General features: G+C 63.2%; 3 protein-coding genes across 4 annotated transcripts; all 3 read left to right on the top strand.

The window, feature by feature from the left end:
* Positions 1-5883: 5883 nt before the first annotated feature.
* On the top strand, positions 5884-10759 carry LOC135317983 (methanethiol oxidase-like). Its single transcript, XM_064474724.1, has 10 exons — positions 5884-5954; positions 6245-6315; positions 7044-7156; positions 7485-7670; positions 8292-8412; positions 8636-8818; positions 9396-9574; positions 10185-10263; positions 10364-10485; positions 10595-10759. The coding sequence occupies exons 1-10, from the start codon at positions 5884-5886 to the stop codon at positions 10757-10759; spliced, it is 1290 nt and encodes a 429-aa protein (XP_064330794.1).
* On the top strand, positions 10607-11412 carry LOC135318004 (methanethiol oxidase-like). The gene is made up of 3 exons (XM_064474782.1): positions 10607-10687; positions 10956-11074; positions 11237-11412. The coding sequence occupies exons 2-3, from the start codon at positions 10983-10985 to the stop codon at positions 11397-11399; spliced, it is 255 nt and encodes an 84-aa protein (XP_064330852.1). The 5' UTR covers positions 10607-10687; positions 10956-10982; the 3' UTR covers positions 11400-11412.
* Positions 11413-12493: 1081 nt separating this feature from the next.
* Positions 12494-17836, top strand: RFX5 (regulatory factor X5). 2 transcript variants are annotated; one of them, XM_064475198.1, is made up of 10 exons: positions 12494-12673; positions 13458-13588; positions 14233-14266; positions 14692-14774; positions 14950-15075; positions 15308-15427; positions 15825-15903; positions 16183-16381; positions 16570-16667; positions 16799-17836. In XM_064475198.1, exons 2-10 carry the CDS (start codon positions 13470-13472, stop codon positions 17795-17797), a joined length of 1857 nt encoding a protein of 618 aa, XP_064331268.1. In that variant the 5' UTR covers positions 12494-12673; positions 13458-13469; the 3' UTR covers positions 17798-17836. The 2 variants fall into 2 exon arrangements, with proteins under 2 accessions (XP_064331268.1, XP_064331267.1); XM_064475197.1 differs by having other exon boundaries at positions 12495-12673; positions 16180-16381.
* Positions 17837-18274: the final 438 nt, after the last annotated feature.

Genomic DNA, 18274 nt, shown 5'->3' with positions numbered 1-18274 from the left:
TGCACGTAACGTGGATCCTTATAAAATTTATCTTTACATGTTTACCTTGGAAGTAAAGATTGTCATACTCCCCATGGGCAAATATATTGCTACGGCTCTCTTGTGCACCTTTAATGTTCCCAAGAGAGAAACATTCCCTCCTGGAAAAGAGCTCAGTACCTTCAGTGAGGTGTCCAAGAGGTCTGGGAGAAATTGACCCATGGTGGGGTCTCTTCTTGCTGGTTGGAGTGGGTGACATGAGGCGAGGTCTTGAGTTTCAGCAGGTGGGAGTTCTCACTGGGGTGCTGCTTCAGTGGGACACCCCGTCCTGATCCTCCAGAGGTGCCTTGTTTGAGGGCCTTCTCCGGGGAAATCCCTGCTGTCGAGGTGGCTTTGGAATGAGCCTTATCTCACCTACCCGCACACCCTCCAAAGCACGTATCTCACTGGAGGTGCCCCCTCCTCTCCGCCCCATGCCGGCGTGCGGTCCAGACGGCCGGAGGTAGCTGGGCTGAGCCCAGCCTGGAGGGCCCTCCTGGCGGTGGGGCCAGGCACCACCCACGGAACGGCAGGGAAGAGCTCCCTTACCTCACGGCCACCTCTGGGGGGTTGATCACAGAGTCTGCCCCCCCTCGCACCATCAGCTGACCCCCCTCTCTGACTTGCAGGTGGTCGCACAGCAAGGTGAGGACTCAGCCGGGGCTTCGAGCTGCAGCTGAGCCCTGAAGACCGACGGGCAACGCAGCAGAGGCGACGCAGCTCCTCGTTCCACCATCAGGCCCCGCTCTGCCCGGGCCGCAGGGATGTGGATGTGTTTCTGCTGGTACGAGCAAACTCTTCCGTCCCCTCCAAGGCCTGTTCTTTGGGTCTTTGGGTCCTGATTCCCGTGTTTCGGGGAGCATGGGCCTCTCCTCCCCCTTGTGCGCGAGTTATCCCAAGGAATGCGGAACGCGGGGCATCTGCAGTGGCCGGCTGTGCCTTACCTGGGGAGGCGGTGACTTGGGGAGGCTGACGTTGGATGCTTCGTCCATTCCCTCTAGTGGCTGTTTGGTCAAGAGGCTCCTCCTGGTGCCAGCACCCGTCAAGTCCTTCGCAGCTTCCTACAGCTCTCCTGACCATGAGACACCGCTGGCATCCCTCTAAGGGATGGAGCACTCTTATGGCAGTCTTGCGAACTGCAGCAGCGACGTTTCCATGGAGGATGACTGCAGGGGCAGGTGAGGCCCAGATGAAGCCAGGCTGCTGCTCGTACATGCCTCATCCTTTGCATTTAAGCCCTGGGGCCTCCTGGACAAGCTTTCCTTGGTCAGAGGCAAGGAGGGACACGGGGATGTGCTGGCCACCGCAGCGCAGGTCTGCAGTGTGCTCCACAGCATGGCACGGAGCGTCTGATACCAGCAGATGAGCCCGCTCAGGTGGGCGCGGGAGAGGCTGAGCCAAGGCCATCGGTACCAGCAGACGAGCCCGCTCAGGTGGGCGCGGGAGAGACTGAGCCAAGGCCATCGGTACCTGCAGATGAGCCCGCTCAGGTGGGCGCGGGAGAGGCTGAGCCAAGGCCATCGGTACCAGCAGACGAGCCCGCTCAGGTGGGCGCGGGAGAGGCTGAGCCAAGGCCATCGGTACCAGCAGACGAGCCCGCTCAGGTGGGCATGGGAGAGGCTGAGCCAAGGCCATCGGTACCTGCAGACGAGCCCGCTCAGGTGGGCGCGGGAGAGGCTGAGCCAAGGCCATCGGTACCTGCAGACGAGCCCGCTCAGGTGGGCATGGGAGAGGCTGAGCCAAGGCCATCGGTACCTGTGACGAGCCTGCTCAGGTGGGCGCGGGAGAGGCTGAGCCAAGGCCATCGGTACCTGCAGACGAGCCCGCTCAGGTGGGCGCGGGAGAGGCTGAGCCAAGGCCATCGGTACCAGCAGACGAGCCCGCTCAGGTGGGCGCGGGAGAGGCTGAGCCAAGGCCATCGGTACCTGCAGACGAGCCCGCTCAGGTGGGCGCGGGAGAGGCTGAGCCAAGGCCATCGGTACCTGCAGACGAGCCCGCTCAGGTGGGCGCGGGAGAGGCTGAGCCAAGGCCATCGGTACCTGTGACGAGCCTGCTCAGGTGGGCGCGGGAGAGGCTGAGCCAAGGCCATCGGTACCTGCAGACGAGCCCGCTCAGGTGGGCGCGGGAGAGGCTGAGCCAAGGCCATCGGTACCTGCAGACGAGCCCGCTCAGGTGGGCGCGGGAGAGGCTGAGCCAAGGCCATCGGTACCTGCAGACGAGCCCGCTCAGGTGGGCGCGGGAGAGGCTGAGCCAAGGCCATCGGTACCAGCAGACGAGCCCGCTCAGGTGGGCGCGGGAGAGGCTGAGCCAAGGCCATCGGTACCAGCAGACGAGCCCGCTCAGGTGGGCGCGGGAGAGGCTGAGCCAAGGCCATCGGTACCTGTGACGAGCCTGCTCAGGTGGGCGCGGGAGAGGCTGAGCCAAGGCCATCGGTACCAGCAGACGAGCCCGCTCAGGTGGGCGCGGGAGAGGCTGAGCCAAGGCCATCGGTACCAGCAGACGAGCCCGCTCAGGTGGGCGCGGGAGAGGCTGAGCCAAGGCCATCGGTACCTGCAGACGAGCCCGCTCAGGTGGGCGCGGGAGAGGCTGAGCCAAGGCCATCGGTACCAGCAGACGAGCCCGCTCAGGTGGGCGCGGGAGAGGCTGAGCCAAGGCCATCGGTACCAGCAGACGAGCCCGCTCAGGTGGGCGCGGGAGAGGCTGAGCCAAGGCCATCGGTCTTTCCGCTGGCAGGTGAAACGGGCCGAGGGCCTCTGACGGCAGAGCGACTGACTGCCTGAGCTTGCTGGTTTCAGTGGCTCTATCTGGGGCGAGCACTGGAGAGGACCAGCAGCCTGCAGGCAAAGATGTGCCCCTGACGGCTGAGCACCCACTGCACAGTCCTTACGGGCCAAGCCAGCTGACGCCCAGCTTTGCAGCCAGAAGCAATAGCTGACACTGACTAAGTCAGATGTGTCACGGAGAAAACTGTTACACAGCTTCTGCCCTCCTCCCAGCCAGCAAATTAACATCCCACAGTAAACGCTCATGCTGCAATTAAAAGGAACCCAGTTCTCACTTTTCATTTTCACTTGTGATTAACATCTGCAACCTCATAAAATTATTTCTGTGGTTGGGAATGCAGGGCTCGCACGTCTTTCATCAGGGGCACCCCTTCAGCCTCGTGGGGAGACTCCAGACTTCTAGCAGGGAACCGGAGGAGAGGAGCCCCCTGCTTTCCCTTCACTGCTAAAAGCCCTTGTTTTTCCAGCGTGCGAGAATGTGCGCGCTACGCAGTGCAGCCACAGCCACGGCCCCTACCCCTCTGGGAGGGGAGGAGGTTCTGGGAGCACTGAAATACCTTCCCAGCACATTTCCAGTGCTGTAAGACGCTAAAGGCTGCCCCGGTACCTCCCACACCCCGAGGTGTGTGGATCCTCCCCTTGGCATCCTTTTCCCAAACCCTTCCTCCCCCCATCCTGCTCCCTATATATCTGAACCCCCCACGGAGCTGCATCCTCTCTCTTGACGTGCTCCTAGCAGCAGAATGCAGGCGGGACCATCCCCTCCAGCTGCTCAGCAGCAGGTGAGATCCAGCCCGGCCTCCGGCACAGGTAAGAGATCTCTCTGTTGACTGCAGCTTGCTCGTGAGAGGAGAAGGCTTGGGACTGTTGCTGGCTGGCTGCCTTCTGGCCGTGGGCTCTGCTCCGGGGACCCCCTAAACTCGTTTGGAGCTGGCTTTTGTGTTTTTGTTGCTGTGACACCCAGAAAACAAAAAGTGAAAAGAAATATGGGGATGAACGTGGTGCTTTCTCTGGCCAGGAAAGGGTTTCTTTTCTCAAGCTACTAAAAGTGCCAGGAAACGTTTAGGTGGGCTGATGATTAAAAGCCTTCTAACTATTCTCTCATGTATTCATCTGCAACGTGTGCAGGCTGTGCTTGCGACAGTCCGATATACCATGGCAGGGAGTCCTCGGTGCAAAGCCTGGCTTTGGTGGGGCTGCTTTTGCAGGAGTGAACTAAGGAGAAGGGAGAAGCAAGCTGGAGGGGTTTCTCAGGGCTTCAGGTAGGAGGAAGGACACGAGTAATAAAACAAATAAGAATAAAAAATAAGAAGCTGACGCAGCAAAGCTGAGTCGTGCAATTTAGCTGGGGGTTTTCCTCCCTCTCCTCAGGCTTGCCGCTGTAAGTGGGGAAAAGGGGTCCTTTTGGTGGTCGTTGGTTCTAACAAGCTCTTGTTCAAATGCATTAAGGACAATTTTCTCAGCAGGTATCAAGAGCACGAGGCTGGCAGGGTCCAAAGCGCCCCGGAGACCCGCAGCAGCGTGATGGGGACTCCCAGGATGATGTTAGGGGCTGGCAAGGGGGCTGACACCTCGACCTCTTGGGAGGAAACAGGGCTTTCTGTGCGAAAGCTTTCCATTAACGCCCCCAAACCAAGGCACAGCTGCCCCGAAGAGGGTCAGGAGGAGCCGCAGAGCAGGCTCAGCTCATCCCCCCTCCTCACCCCGCAGCGAGGGGATGGGTTCTCCCCACTCAGTTCCTGGGAGAATCCTCTCCCCTCCTTCTGCCCGTGGCACCCGTGGAGGCTCCTCCAGTGCAGCAGCCCAGCCATGCTGCCTTTCTTCCTCGCTGCCTCCCCTCCTCCTCCTCCTCGCAGAAGAATCACAAGAGCTCTCGGCGTCTCCTTGAGGCCTTGCGAGCCTGGCATTGCCCCTACACGTGTTGAGCAGCCCTTCCTCTCCGCCACAGGGACACGATGGGAGGCAAAGCAGAGACACGGCTCTGAGCCTTGAACCTTTCTGCACTAGAAATATATCACTGGCCTTTCTGGCTGCCCGGAGCCCCAGACCCTTCTGGGGGTCACTTGGCTGCACGGGGGCATCCTGGTTCACCTCGGACGCTGCCACAGAGCGGGAGCGTGCGCAGCCACTCCAGCGAGCCGGTCCTTTGTGAAAAGGGGACTAAAAGAACTCGCTGTCGTCTAATTTCTCTTTGTTTCTGTTCTCAATGCAGAAAAGTGTGGAGCGTGTGGTCCTGGCTTCGCCTCGCCTCTGGACGCGATGAAAGGCAAGTCTGAAATCGCAGGGAAGAGCCCTGCGCTCTCTGTGAATTAGGTGACGATTAAAACAATGCTTTCAAGAGGGTGTTATCGACTGACTCCATTTTCCAAGGAGGTTCCCGGCAAGCACTAGGGAAGCGATGGTTTCACTTCTGGCCTGTCCTGAGGCCAAATATCAATTGCATAATGACAGCTTGGTGTCAGAACAAACCTTTTTAGGTTTCACGATGGCTTGGGATGGGTCGTAGCCTGCAGTAGTCACCTGCAGCTTCCCTGTGCAAAACCCAATGGGATTTTTAAGTTTCTCAGAGGCAATTGTTTTGCTATAGCTCCACAACACCTCCGCCGGAGCTGAACCTGGGGAGGGAGAGGGGACCGTGCTGATTTGTCATTGCACCCTGCTCCTGATGGCTGGGACCACAACATGACTAAACCTCCTCGTATAAACACCAGCCTCACGGGCTGCTTCCTTACATGTCTGGACGCTTTGCCTGAGAATCCTTGCTGCGTTGCTGAAACACTAATGCTCCAAAGTGAGGAGAGCGAAGGATGCATCATCTCTGGCTATCCCTCCCTTAATCCTCCAGGGCTTAGCAAACACATCCTTGAAACCTTAGAAAGCTCTGGAGCTTGCTCATGATCTGTGATTCCTACTCCTGAAACATCTTTGAACTGAGAGAACAACAATGAAGAGATGAGTCTTTAAAACATCCCTGCGTGCTGGCAGGGCTGGACAGTGATTTAAATTAATAGCAAAGAGTACAAATCCCACTGACTCTGCTACTCTGGCAAGTTCCCTTGGGAACTATCTGGTTGTTTCAGCGATGCCGAGCAACTCTGGCGCCCAAAAGCTCTTCCATGCAGATATCTGGGAGGTCGGGCTCCCGAGCCGCTGGTGAGAAGCGCCTCGGTGTCCTTTGGATACCGCGGGAGGTGTAGGAGCTCTGCGGCTGTGTCCCATACCCCGACTGTTGGTGCCACTGCAGCTGCAGGGAGGGGATCCCGCGGCGTCTGCCGGCTGCTCTCAAGCCCAAGACTGGCACAGGCACCACTGTATAAAGGTTTATAACGGCGCCATGTTGCAAAGCCAGCTACCACCTGGTTTGGATCAAGTCCAAAGGTCCCGAATCCCCTCTCTGTGTCTGTTTCCCACCGCTCTCTCTTCCTCGGCATTTCCTCAACCAGTTCTGACCCACTAGCCCTCGCTTTGGCAGCACTTCGTCCTGACACGACCGAGGGCGAGTACCGCGGCAGTGGTGAGGAGGCTCCGTGGCGTGTGAATGCCCTTGCTCGCGGGCTGGCTGGTGCCCAGGTCCCGGAGCAAAGCCATTTCACACTTCTAGCAGGAGCAGCGCGTGCCCCGGGGCAGCGGCTCCTGCTTGGGGAGCAGGGAGCGTGGCAGACCCGCCGCTGCGAGGACATCCCCGGGGCAGAGCCCTTCTCCCTCTCCCAGCGGGACGCCTCGCAGGCAGGGAGCTCTCGCACCACCGCATCGCAGTAGATTTTCACTGCTCAGGAGGACCATGGGACTGCACAGGGGCTTGGGGGGGCTTTCTGCCTTTCGCTTCAGTCTGGCAAGCACTTCTCGTGTTTTTAAGGCTTCTTCTGTGTAGATGTGATGGAAATGAGACACGATGTGGTTTGATTCGTGTGACTGACAGTGTTGGGGAAGGGCTGGCATGTTCTCCAGGCAGGGGGTGATCCCAAAGCCGTGACTTCCTTAGGGACTCTGAGGTCCAGAAATCCCTTCCCAGGGCAAGGGATGTGAATAAGCCCAAACCCCAGCAGGGCAGCCCGCTCCAAACGGAGCCCAGCCAGTGCCTCTGGTACGGCACAGAGATGGAGATCCACCTGCCCCATACATATGGGGGAACACACCAGCTCCCCGGGAGGGAGAGCTAGGATGACCAGAGACTCCTGCACGGTTTTTATGCTGTCAAAGGTGGTTTCTGCTGGTGCTCACACAAAGTTTCTGTCCTGAAAGGTCCCCGGGAGGAGATTGTGTATGTGCCCTGCATCTACAGGAACACTGGGAGGAAGAAACCTGACTTTCTGGCCACTGTGGATGTCAACCCCAAATCTCCGCACTATTGCCAGGTACCAAACGCTTTATCTCGGTACTAAACCGGCCTCGGAAACAGCTCAGTGCTTGTCCTTCACGCTCCCCAGAGCTGCTGGCTCAGTACCCAAGGCTGATGCCTGTCTGCTTCTTGCCGAGACTGCGCCTTCCTGTGCTTACGAAATGCGCGTAAAATCCGCTTCACACCCCATCCCTGTGCACCATCGCCCCCCTCTGCAGGGTGAGGCTTGCTTGAGGCGTCCTGACCCCGTGGTGGGGTCTGCAATGCACTGAGCTCCCCGGTCTGCCGGGGGTCCTGCGCTTGGCAGAGGACAGACCCGTGTGAGCAGGGCTGGGGCTTTGCAGGTGATCCACCGCCTGCCCATGCCCAACCTGGGGGACGAGCTGCACCACTCGGGGTGGAACACCTGCAGCAGCTGCTTCGGGGACGCCACCAAGAAGCGGAACCGCCTGATCCTCCCCAGCCTCATCTCCTCCCGGATCTATGTGGTGGATGTGGGAACCGACCTGCGAGCCCCCAGGCTTTTCAAGGTACCTCGGAGGTGGTGCCGATACATGTTAAAGGCTAAAGGTGTGGGATGGTGGCTTCTGGCTGTGGGAACAGCTTGGCAAAGAGGCTTTGGGGAACATCTAAGAGCTTAGCAGCGTGCTGACGTCTGGGTGACGGTACGGGAAGGCTGTGGAAGGTGGTGGTTCTGCTGATGTGCAAAGACGGAGTCCTCCAACTAGCTCCATGCAGGAGGGGATCGGGGCACGCCGGGTGCCAGGCGCAGCACTGCCTGTCGGCTTCACAGTCCGCGTCTCGCCTGCAGCCTGTGCCTGAAGGAGCCCCGGGCACCCGCCCGCAGCTTGCCCCGCGCCTGGGTGTGCGAGGGCCTCGCTGGTGGCCTGCAGCCAGCTCCTCGGGGTGAGCGCAGCGGCCGCCCCGCGTGCCGGCACGCCTGGGGACGCAGGGCCGTGCACGCTCTGCCCCAGCCTCACGCGCTCAGCCCCTCCGGCGGCGCGGCAAGCCCCGTCTTGAGGTCAGGCAGGAGCTGCCCGGCCGCGCCACAGGGTAGCACCAGGCTCGTGAGCCTGCACAGCGGCGAACACCCCTCCCGCCCGGGACAGCCCGGCACGGGCGACACGACGGTGCCTGTGAACTCCTGGCAGGTTGTCAACTCAGAGGACGTCTTCTGGAAGTGCAACCTGGGCTACCCCCACACCTCCCACTGCCTGGGCAGCGGTGAAATCATGATCAGCGCCCTGGGAGACCCGGCTGGCAGCGGGAAAGGTACCCCAGCCCCCCCCCCCAGTCTTCCAGGGAGAGGGTGCCGGGACAGGAGGAACAGCCTCCGTATCCAGAGCTGCCCTGGAGGCTTCGTCCGCGACTGCCAGCCCGTCCAGCAGCCTGGTCTGCAACGGGTTGATCTGTCTGTTGCTGCTTGTTTTGTAACACGTAAACTGTTAATCTGGGCAATTTCCTCACTACTGGTGTGGTGTTGTTTCTGCATCAGGGGGCTTTATTCTGCTGGACGGAGAGACCTTCGAGATCAAGGGGAACTGGGAGAAAGGGGACAAGATCCCCCCAATGGGTTATGACTTCTGGTACCAGCCACGCCATAACGTCCTGATCAGCACTGAATGGGGAATCCCAAAATTCCTGGGGTATGGGTTTGACCCAAATGACCTGAAGAAAGGTGAGAGCACTGCTGTTTAAATACTCCAGGGCAGAGAGATGCTGAGCGTCTCAGGATAGAAGGCGGCAAATTTCAACCCTTGTCTGTCGCTAGTGAGAGCTGGCAGACTAATGGACGTAGATAAACTTGTCCAAGACAGTTTGCTTGCAAAATGAATTTCACACCAATTCCTAGAGATCCCATGGATTTAAAAAATTCAAGCCCAGCCCATTTACTGAGAACACACTGTAGTTACAAGCACCAGAAGTTCAACCCAAGACAGTCCCTAAATTCTGCTGTTGAGCTGTGTGTGGGGTTGGATTTCGGCTGTAGGGATGAAGGACGAAGCCCTGTCTCAGCCCAGCTCCCCCCGAGAGGTTACGCTGCCCTCCTCAGCCCTGTCCTAGCGAGACGGTCGCTGTTGGATGCCGGGCACCTTCCACTTCCACCAAGGTCCGAAGCAACCGGCGTGTGCTGGTGCAGAGACCGTGGGGTCGTCCCTGCGGGGAGCTAAAGGGGCTGAGGGCTCACCCGAACCCGTAGCACATCTCCTTGAGACCCTGCGCCTCGCGGCATCCCCTCCAATCTCCCCTCCCAGGGCGCTACGGATGCCGCCTCAACGTGTGGGACTGGACCACCCACACTTACGTCCAGGCCGTCGACGTGGGCGAGGACGCAGCCCCCCTGGAGATCCGCTTCCTCCACAACCCCGACGCCGCCGAAGGCTACGTGGGCTGCACCATCAGCAGCGCCATCCACCGCTTCTACAAGACCGAGGTAGGCGCTCCCGCGGCGTTGGCTGGAAAAGGGCTGCTGCCCCTTGGCTGACCGAGCTGCACGACTCCGCGCAGCGCCCCGATTCCCGCGTCCCCCGCCGCCCCCCCAGCCCGACGCCGCGCCCTGCCGATGCACGCACCCGCCTCCCCGTGCCGTGCAGCCGCCTCTCCGCACCCAGGACATGAGCTGGCTCGGGGTAATCTCACCAGAGGACTTGTTCTGACTGGCAGCAGTTTAGGCCGAAATGATTTAATTTAAAGGAGGTTTATTTATACCTTTGTTGTGGATTTACAACAGCCCAAGCTTCTTGGTGTCTGTTGTGCATGACGAACTGGGTGAGGACAGAGAACACCTTTCACCAAACCAGCTAATCTAGCCAGATAATTAGACAAGTTTTTGGCCCCCAAAGCCCCTTCTCAGGTCCCAGAGCCCATCGTCCCCACGGCTCTGCGGAGCCAGAGATGGCTGGTGAAGTAGCTGAAGCTCAGCTCTAGGGACTCGAGGTGGGGGACGCGTGCACGCAGCGTCTGCCCCAGCAACGGGCCTGATCCTGCCTCTGCCGCGAGTGCTGAGCCCCCCGGGGCCGTGCTCTGTCCCGCACCTCCTGCAGCAAGGAGACTGGGCGGCCGAGAAGGTGATCCAAATCCCCAGCAAGAAGGTGGAGGGATGGCTCCTCCCGGACATGCCAGGTCAGTGCATCGCCATATGGGTGCCGAGGGGCTCCCCGGCTCCCCCGGGCGCTGCCGGTGCTGCCGCCTGTGTGTGCAGCTCTGTTGTACCCTCCCCAAGGCTTCATCACCGACATCCTCATCTCGCTGGACGACAGGTTCTTGTACTTCAGCAACTGGCTGCACGGAGACATCCGCCAGTACGACATCTCCGACACCCGCAAGCCCAAGCTGGTGGGACAGGTGAGGCAGCAGCTCGCGGTCGCAGCCCGATGCTTCTCCTCTCTTGGGGACAGCTGGGATCGGCCCCATCCTCGCTGCCTCGGCCCCCCAGACCTTTGGTCTCTTGCAGGTCTTCGTGGGTGGCAGCATCACCAAGGGAGGGCCCGTGACGGTGTGCAGGGACGAAGAGCTGCAGGGCCAGCCAGACCCGTTTTTCATCAAGGTGAGCTCGGCCGTCCCCCCAGAATCCCCCGGCTTCGCCCCCGCCGTCTGCTCGGTCCCACCTCCGCCTTGAGCGATGCCGGCGGGGGCACGGCGACGGCTCTGCCGCGGAGCATGCCGGGCGGTGGCGGCAAGGCTGGGGCGCGTTCCCTGCTCCGCCGCATCCCACGGGATGGAGGTGGTGGCCGCGCCGCCGGTGTGGGGGAGGCGGAGGCGTCCCCCGGCCCAGCACCCTCCAGCAGCACGTCTGCTCGTCTGTCCGCTCCCAGGGGAAGAGGGTGTCGGGGGGACCCCAGATGATCCAGCTCAGCTTGGATGGGAAGAGGCTGTACGTCACCACGTCCCTCTACAGCGCCTGGGACCGGCAGTTCTACCCCGACCTCGTCAGGTAAGGGAGCTTTGCTAATCGAGGACGATTGTAGGAGCACGAGGCAGCACCCGCAGCTCGGGGACCGCATTTGCAGCTCCTCGGAGGCAGAGTGGGTCCCTCCACGGGGTGGTGGGGGGCGCCCGGCTCCCTCCCAGCCTCCCCGCGCTCGCCCCTCCGCAGGGACGGCTCCGTCATGCTGCAGCTGGACGTGGACACGGAGCAGGGCGGCCTGACGGTCAACGGGAGCTTCCTGGTGGATTTTGGGAAGGAGCCCGGCGGGCCCTGCCTGGCGCACGAGATCCGCTACCCCGGCGGGGACTGCACCTCCGATATTTGGGTCTAGCCGCCCTCTGCTGCCCCCGAAGCCTCTGCACACCCCAAACTCTGGGTGCACGATGGCTTTGGGAGTTTCACAAGCTCAGCAAACCGCCGGTGACCCGTGCACCCCGTGCTTGCTTAAATAAAATGGAGAGGTTGCCATCCCCCCGCGCAGCAGCAGCTCCCCTCGCCTCGAATCTTGGTTTTAAACTGTTTTCAGGAGCCACAAAACAAATGCGTGACCAAACCAGGGACACGACACTGCGAACCTCTCCCTCACAACCGGGATTTTCCTAATGTGCCCCTCGTGCCCCCTGGCTTGGCACTGGGAGCGTTTTCTCCTGAAAAAGCAAACCTGGTTTGTACGCGGGGAGCGGGAGCCTCTGGCTTGCACGGACACCGCCTGTGTAAACACAGGCTGCACACACACTGCACACATGCATTGCACGCACACGCTGCATGCGCAGCGCTCAGCACACGCACGCGTTGCACGCACACCCATACCGCATACACACACGTGCCACGCACGCTTACACACACATGCTGCACACGGCCTGCGCGGACACCCACTGCACCCATAAATGCATTGCGCAGATGGACTGCGTGCACACACGGTGCACACACGCACGCGTCGCACGTGCACGCGCACTGTGCATACTTCGTGCCCATGCGCTACACACATGCGCACGTTGCACGCGTGCTGCACATGCTGCGTGCACACTGAAGGCACAGTGCACGCGCACACGTTGCATGGGCGTTGCGCACGCACCGAACGAACAGTGCACGCGGACACATTGCACGCTCGTTGCACGCATGCACTGCGCGTTGCGCACGCGCAATGCACGCGCAATGCACGCGCAATACGCGCGCACTGAACGCGCAATGCCCGCCCAGACGTTGCACGCACGCGCACGCACTGCACGCGCACAGGCTCGTTTACACTCGCGCTTCCTCCTCCAGCCCAACCAATCAGAAGACGGTTACTAGGCAGACTTCAGCTCTCGCGCGGCCACTCAGGAGGCTCGCCCCGCTTGTATCCGGGTAGGAAAGCCAGAACAGCCAATCGCATTAAAGCGGCGCGCCGTATCCGGGCGGGCCGGCGGCGCCGCAGCCAATCACAAAAAAGCGGCCGGGGGGGCGCAGGGGCGCGTCCCGGAGGGGCGCAGCGCTTTCGGTTCCTGTTGCGCGCGGGGCAGCGGCACGTGGCGGGGACCGGCCCGAACCGGCCCGAACCGGCCCGAACCGGCGCGGCCCGGCGCGGCATGAGGCGGGCCGGGCCCCGGCTGCAGCCGCCCGCAGGTGGGTGCGGGTCGGGGGGGGGTCCGGTCCGGTGCGACGCGACGCGACGCGACCCCGGCGGGGGCTGCGCTGCCACCGGGCTGCCGTTCCCCTCTCGCCCGGCAGCCTGCCCTCGTGCTGCCCCCGGGGGGCCCGGCGACCCCTGGCCTCCTGCTGCCCCATGTCCCCACGCCCCTGGGGCCCTGCGCTCCTGCCCTCATCACCCCGTCCCCGCGCCCCTGGGGGCTCGCCCCCAGGACCCATGGGACTGTCACGGTCCCCCTCAGCATCCCCAGCCCGGGGCACACCGGGCCTGTGGGAACCTGCCCTTCTCATCCCCTCCCGGGCGCGCTGGGCCAGCGCCGCTCCCCGGTGCCCCCCGGCGTCCCCGCCCCCTGCCAGGAGCGGGGTGCCCGGAGCCGTTCTCAGTCTCTGCGGCCGCAGACGCCCCCCCGGGACCACCGGGGCTGTTTCGGTGCCCGCTGGTGGCTTGTGTCCCGCTGCCGTCCCAGCCCTCCCCTCGCCCGCTGCGCTGATGGAGCTCAGCCCGCGGAGCTGGGGCTCGTCTTCGGGCTGGGATGGAGGGGGGGATGGAGGGGGGCTGAGGGCGGGCGAGTTTCGGGCTGCGCCAGGTCCCTCGGCCACCCCAGTGTGCCCTGCGTCCCTCCCCGCGCCCAGCCTGGGGCGGGCGGCCAGAGCCAGCCCCCCCGGTGCCCGGGAGGGTGCTTTACAGGCCAGAAGGGTTTTTCTTCCCCCTTTTTTTTTTTTTTTTTTAATTGAGTTTTTGGTTTTTGCCTCTCAACAGGAACCAAATGTCATGGCTGACAAAGAGCTGAGCGTCCGAGCTGCCAGAAAGGGAAGTTTGTCACCCAGCAGCTCCCGGGGCAGCACGACCGAGTCGAGCACGCTGCTGCAGGAGCTGAAGAGCACCATCTCGTAAGAGCAGCGCTCGCTTTTCCCCGGGCAGCTCTTCCAGTTAACCTGAACGTTACCAAGTGTCGGCTAATGTAACATGGCTGATCAATTTGCAGCCCCAGGGACCAAAGGGAGAAGCGTTGCGGTGCCTTGCAGCTTCTGGGGCTGGTGCTGCAGAGCGGCGTGGCCTCAGGCGCGCCCTGCTCCGTCCCGTGCTAGGCCCCGTACGCAGGACGCAGCCCTGCACCGCGCTGCCGGCAGCTTGCTGCCTGATTTGGGTGCAGAATCAGTTCAGGGATTCACGGTAGCGCAGATTGGTCTGCCACGACCCCGTGGGATGTGGTTTTAGGCCTGCTCTGCCCTCCCTGGGGTTAGGGGTGGAGCACGCAGCCCTGGAGCGGGGTTGTGAGCGCACAGGGAAACGCGGAGCGTGGGGAGAACGGGCGGCGCTGGCCCGTGGGCACAGGCAGCCTTTGGTTCTTGGTGCTCCAGCGTCCCCATCTTGGCATTGCTGCTCACGCTGGGGTGCGCGTGTAGGGTCTGGAGGGGCCGGGGGCCAGCACTGTCCTCAGAGCCCCGGGCAGCGGCAGAGGGCTGGGTGGGTTGAGGGGCGCTGCGTCGTCGCCCCACGCTGCGCTAACGCCCTTTGTCTCTGACCCCCACAGCAAATCCGTGCAGAACAAAGTCGACTCCATCCTGGTGAGTGCCTCCGCGGCACGTCGTGCTGAGGGTGCGGGAACGACGCGTCTCCAGCTCTCTCCTAAACCGAACCCTGGCTTTTGCCTGATCCCGTTTCCCGTTGGGTCGGGATCTGGCTGCGGGGACTAGCCCCGAGGAACCCCTCGTGACCCTGCCCGCGGGGGTGGGACCCACTCCCCCAGCCCTGGGTGGGGCAGCCCTTTCCAGTCCCCTGGAGGGGCAGTTCCTGTGACTTCATTTACCCAGTTCCCTCGGCCCAGGCGATGCTCACGCTGGCAAAGCCGCCCTGGTTTCAGTGCCCCATCGGTTACTGCCATAAGAGGGTAACGAGAGCGCTGCCTGCACCAGCTCTTCCTTATTTTGGATCCTTAACCTTTCTTTGTCTCTGGTCCGTTCTCCCCCTCCCTCGGACCCTTTGACCGTAGCAAGATGTCCAGAAGTTTTCAGACAACGACAAGCTCTACCTTTACCTCCAGCTGCCGTCAGGGCCGAGCCTGGGGGAGAAGAGGTGGGTGCCGGAGCGAGCCGGGGCCGTGCCTGGGAGAGCCGGGGCTGCCGGGATGGTGGTGCGGGGACAGATGGCAAGAGGCCAGGAGGAGATTGCCCCGGCTCTGCCTTCTCCTGTCCTGCTTGTGCAGCTTCTCCCCTAATTACGCGTTTGTCTCGGGCTCCCATGGGAGCAGCAGCAGCCTGGACCTGAGCTCGCTGAGCACAGCCGAGTACATGCACGCGTGCAACTGGATCCGGAACCACCTGGAAGAGCACACGGACACCTGCCTGCCCAAGCAGGACGTCTACGATGCCTACAAGTGAGCACAGGGGCCGGCCTGGCACGAGGAGCTTCACTCCCCGGGGCTGGGCTTGTCCAGCGGAGCCCGTCCGGGAGGTCGGTTCGGAGGGCAGCGAGCGCCTGGGGTGTTTTGGGAATGGCCCTGCCCAACCTTGGGCTCTTGAAGTGAGCCATGTCAGCGGGGAGAACGGGGGCACCCGGAGGGCAGCGAGAAGGGCTCGACGGCTTTAACCTGCAGCTCTCCCCGGCAGGCGATACTGCGATAACCTCTGCTGTCGCCCTCTGAGCACCGCCAATTTCGGCAAGATCATCCGGGAGATCTTCCCAAACATCAAAGCCCGAAGGCTGGGAGGCCGAGGACAGTCGAAATATCCTTCCGTGTGCCCGTCTGGCCAGGGAAGCCCGGGGAGCTGGCTGGACTGGTGGCTACAGCAGCTTCCCCAGTTTTTCCTATTTATATGTGCACGAGATGGTATTTTGTAGCTTCTGAGAGGGTCTGGTTCCTGGGGTTTTGGCTCCTGAAGATTCAGCTTGGTTGAGAGGGGCTGGGAGTTGCCCTGTCCTTGCCATACGCTCAAGGTGGCCTGGGGGGAGCTCATGGCGGGCAGGGGCACACCGAGGAGGGGACAGCCCGGCTCGGCGCAGGGCCAGCTGCCATCACACCCTCGGACAAGCCCATCACGAGCCCCGCAGATGCATCCCTTTGAGTTGTGACCTGTCACGGCTGCGTTCATGTGATCGCGAAACACCTTAACCCTGCCAAACATACTGCTACAGCGGGATCCGGAGGAAGACGGTGGTCAGCCTGCCTCCCCTGCCCAGCCTGGACCTCAAAGTGACGGAGACTGTAAGTCCCCTGCTGCCTCCGTGGCTTGGGTTTCGCCAGCCCTGCTTTGGCAGGGTAATGAGCCTCCTCGCTCGTTAGATGGACCGAAGGCAGGGGTGGAGGGATGCCCTCTCTGCGAGCAGGCTCTGCTCTGTCCCATGAGCCTCCCCAAGGGTGGACGAGGCCCTGCCTGCCCGTGCAGGCTTGTGACTGGCCAGGGTGTCAGGATCAGGCCCTGTTCACGCCCGGGGCGTCCAGTCCGGTGCAGTGGGGGCTCACGGCTCGTCCCTCTGGCAGCAGGCGGAGCTGACGGACCTGGTGCAGTCCTACAACAGCGAGGTGATGGAGGCGGCCTGTGCCCTGACCTGCGACTGGGCCGAGAAGATCCTCAAACGCTCCTTCAACAACATCGTGGAGGTGGCCCAGTTCCTCATCCAGCAGCACATCATCAGCTCCCGCTCGGCCCGTGCCGACCTGGTCATGGCCATGGTGGTCTCAGGTGGGTGCGGTGGAGCCCTGGCCGCTCACCCCTGCTGGGCTCACTCGGACCCCCAAAAGGGGCACAGAGGGTTTGGGAGATGGGGTCCCCCCTGGGATGCAGCGTCCCCCTCCAGCTGCCTGCGGGGTGGGTGAGTGCAGAGGTGCCAGGGGCTGGTCCCCCCTTCATCACCTTCCGTGCACCCACAGAGAGCGTGGAGAAGATCCACCCTGAAAGTCGGACCCTCTCGACGGCCAAGAAGAACAGCCTGGACACCTCCGAGAGCGGCGACAGGAGCCAGGGGCAGGTGAGACCCCGCCGGAGCTGGGTGGGGGGCCAGGACCCCCAGGTCCCCCACTCAACATGGGGGAGCACACTCGGGAAGCAGCCTGGCTCCACCACGATGTGTTCCCCACCAACACCTCTCTCTGCACGCAGACCAAGAAGGAGAGTGGCCCCAAGCCCCCTGTCCCGCTGCGGCCTGAGAAGAAGAAGCCCCCAGAGCCCCCCAAGACAGCCAGCAGCCCCCAGGTGAACGCCTTGGTCGCCCGCTTGCCGCTGCTCCTGCCCCGCATCCCCCCGGGAGAGCGACCAGCGGCGCCTGGTGCCTCGGCCGTCCGCTCCTCCCCTCCCGTCCTGGCACCCAAAATCACGGCTGCCCCCCTGGGGGGCACGGTCAAGGTGGCCCTGCCGCTGCCGGTGGGCACGGCGTCCCCCTCCCTGCCCCTGGGGCTGGCCCCGGGGGCCAACGGGGCGGCGAGGCTGCTGAGCCAGCAAGCCGCCGTCCCCGTCCTCAACGTGCTGCTGCCCGGCGTGGGCGTCCCCCCGGCCGAGAGCCCCGCGAACCCCCGGAGCGCGGGCGAGGGTCCCGGCCCCCAGGACTCGCAGCGCCCCAAGGCCACCAAGCGTCCCCCGGAGCTGGCCAGCGACATCACCCCGCAGAAGCGGAGACGCGGGCGGCCGCGGAAGAGGCCGGAGGAAGGGGCCGTGGCATCCCCGGGGGAGCCGGCTGAGCTTCACCGTGGGGCGGCCGTGGGCGCCGATGGCGGTGGCTCGTCCGGCGGTGGCAGTGCCACTGGCCCCTTCGGGGTCAGCCCAGCCGGGGGGTCCCTGCACGCCCAGGTCAGCGTCATCCAGGACGGCAGGACCAGCAGCAAGGTGGCCGACGGCAGCGAGCTGGCACCAGAGGAGGAGGGGGCGGCCGCACAGCAGAGCCCAGGCGAGGCCAGGACACCCCTGGGTGATGCCGGCGCTGCGGGGAGCTCCTGCGCCCCCCAGGACGAGGGGGGCTCCCCCCCCCAGAGCCATGGACAGATGCAGGCAGGGAGCGGGCCTGCTGCTGCCCCCTCCCAGCACTTGGACGTGTCCCCCTGTGTGCCCCCGTCCCGGGGGGGCTCGCCAGGGCGAGCAGGTCTCTGTGCCCACCCTGGCACTTAGGGGCTGCCTCTGCCCCAACATTAAAAACCGAGGACACTCCGTCTGTCTGTCCTGTCTGTAGCGGGTTGGGGGCAGCGCTGGGGCTCCGGCTGCCCTGCGTGGGGAGGGGCTGGTGTGGGGCACCACGTGGAGGGGACATACACGACACACCAGTGCCGTGGGTCAGCCCAGCCCCGGTTTGGGGTGGGTGAAGCCGCAGGTGGGGCTGGGCGGGGGGGCGCGGGGATACCGGGCCGGAGACACAGGTAGACGCGGGCCTGGGGGGGCGGGGGGGAGGGACGGGGCGCTCAGTGTCCCCGCCGGGGATCCCCGCTCCCGCCCTGCGCCGCCCGCGGGGGCGGCTGTGACCGTAGAGGGGATTTTTAAGCTAAACATGCCGGGTTTCGCCCACGCACCCCGTGGCCTGGGCCACGCCCCCTCCGCCGCAGGTCCCGCCCCCGGCAGCCCGCGCCACGCCCCTCGCCGCGCGGGTGCCGC

Source organism: Phalacrocorax carbo, chromosome 28, assembly GCF_963921805.1.
Source record: "Phalacrocorax carbo chromosome 28, bPhaCar2.1, whole genome shotgun sequence".
NCBI classification, from domain to species: domain Eukaryota; kingdom Metazoa; phylum Chordata; class Aves; order Suliformes; family Phalacrocoracidae; genus Phalacrocorax; species Phalacrocorax carbo.
Note: the sequence above shows the minus strand (reverse complement) of the source record. Positions and strands in the feature narration are given on the sequence as shown.

Bases quoted from the DNA above. Each gene is read 5' to 3' on its own strand.
- LOC135317983 (XM_064474724.1), top strand. From the start codon at position 5,884: ATGCCGAGCAACTCTGGCGCCCAAAAGCTCTTCCATGCAGATATCTGG. The intron at 8,413-8,635 runs GTACCCCAGCCC...TTTCTGCATCAG, and splicing joins CCCGGCTGGCAGCGGGAAAG to GGGGCTTTATTCTGCTGGAC. The intron at 9,575-10,184 runs GTAGGCGCTCCC...CACCTCCTGCAG, and splicing joins ACCGCTTCTACAAGACCGAG to CAAGGAGACTGGGCGGCCGA.
- RFX5 (XM_064475197.1), top strand. From the start codon at position 13,470: ATGGCTGACAAAGAGCTGAGCGTCCGAGCTGCCAGAAAGGGAAGTTTG. The intron at 14,775-14,949 runs GTGGGTGCCGGA...CCATGGGAGCAG, and splicing joins CCGAGCCTGGGGGAGAAGAG to CAGCAGCCTGGACCTGAGCT. The intron at 15,428-15,824 runs TCCTTCCGTGTG...CTGCCAAACATA, and splicing joins GGCCGAGGACAGTCGAAATA to CTGCTACAGCGGGATCCGGA.
- LOC135318004 (XM_064474782.1), top strand. From the start codon at position 10,983: ATGATCCAGCTCAGCTTGGATGGGAAGAGGCTGTACGTCACCACGTCC. The intron at 11,075-11,236 runs GTAAGGGAGCTT...GCCCCTCCGCAG, and splicing joins TTCTACCCCGACCTCGTCAG to GGACGGCTCCGTCATGCTGC.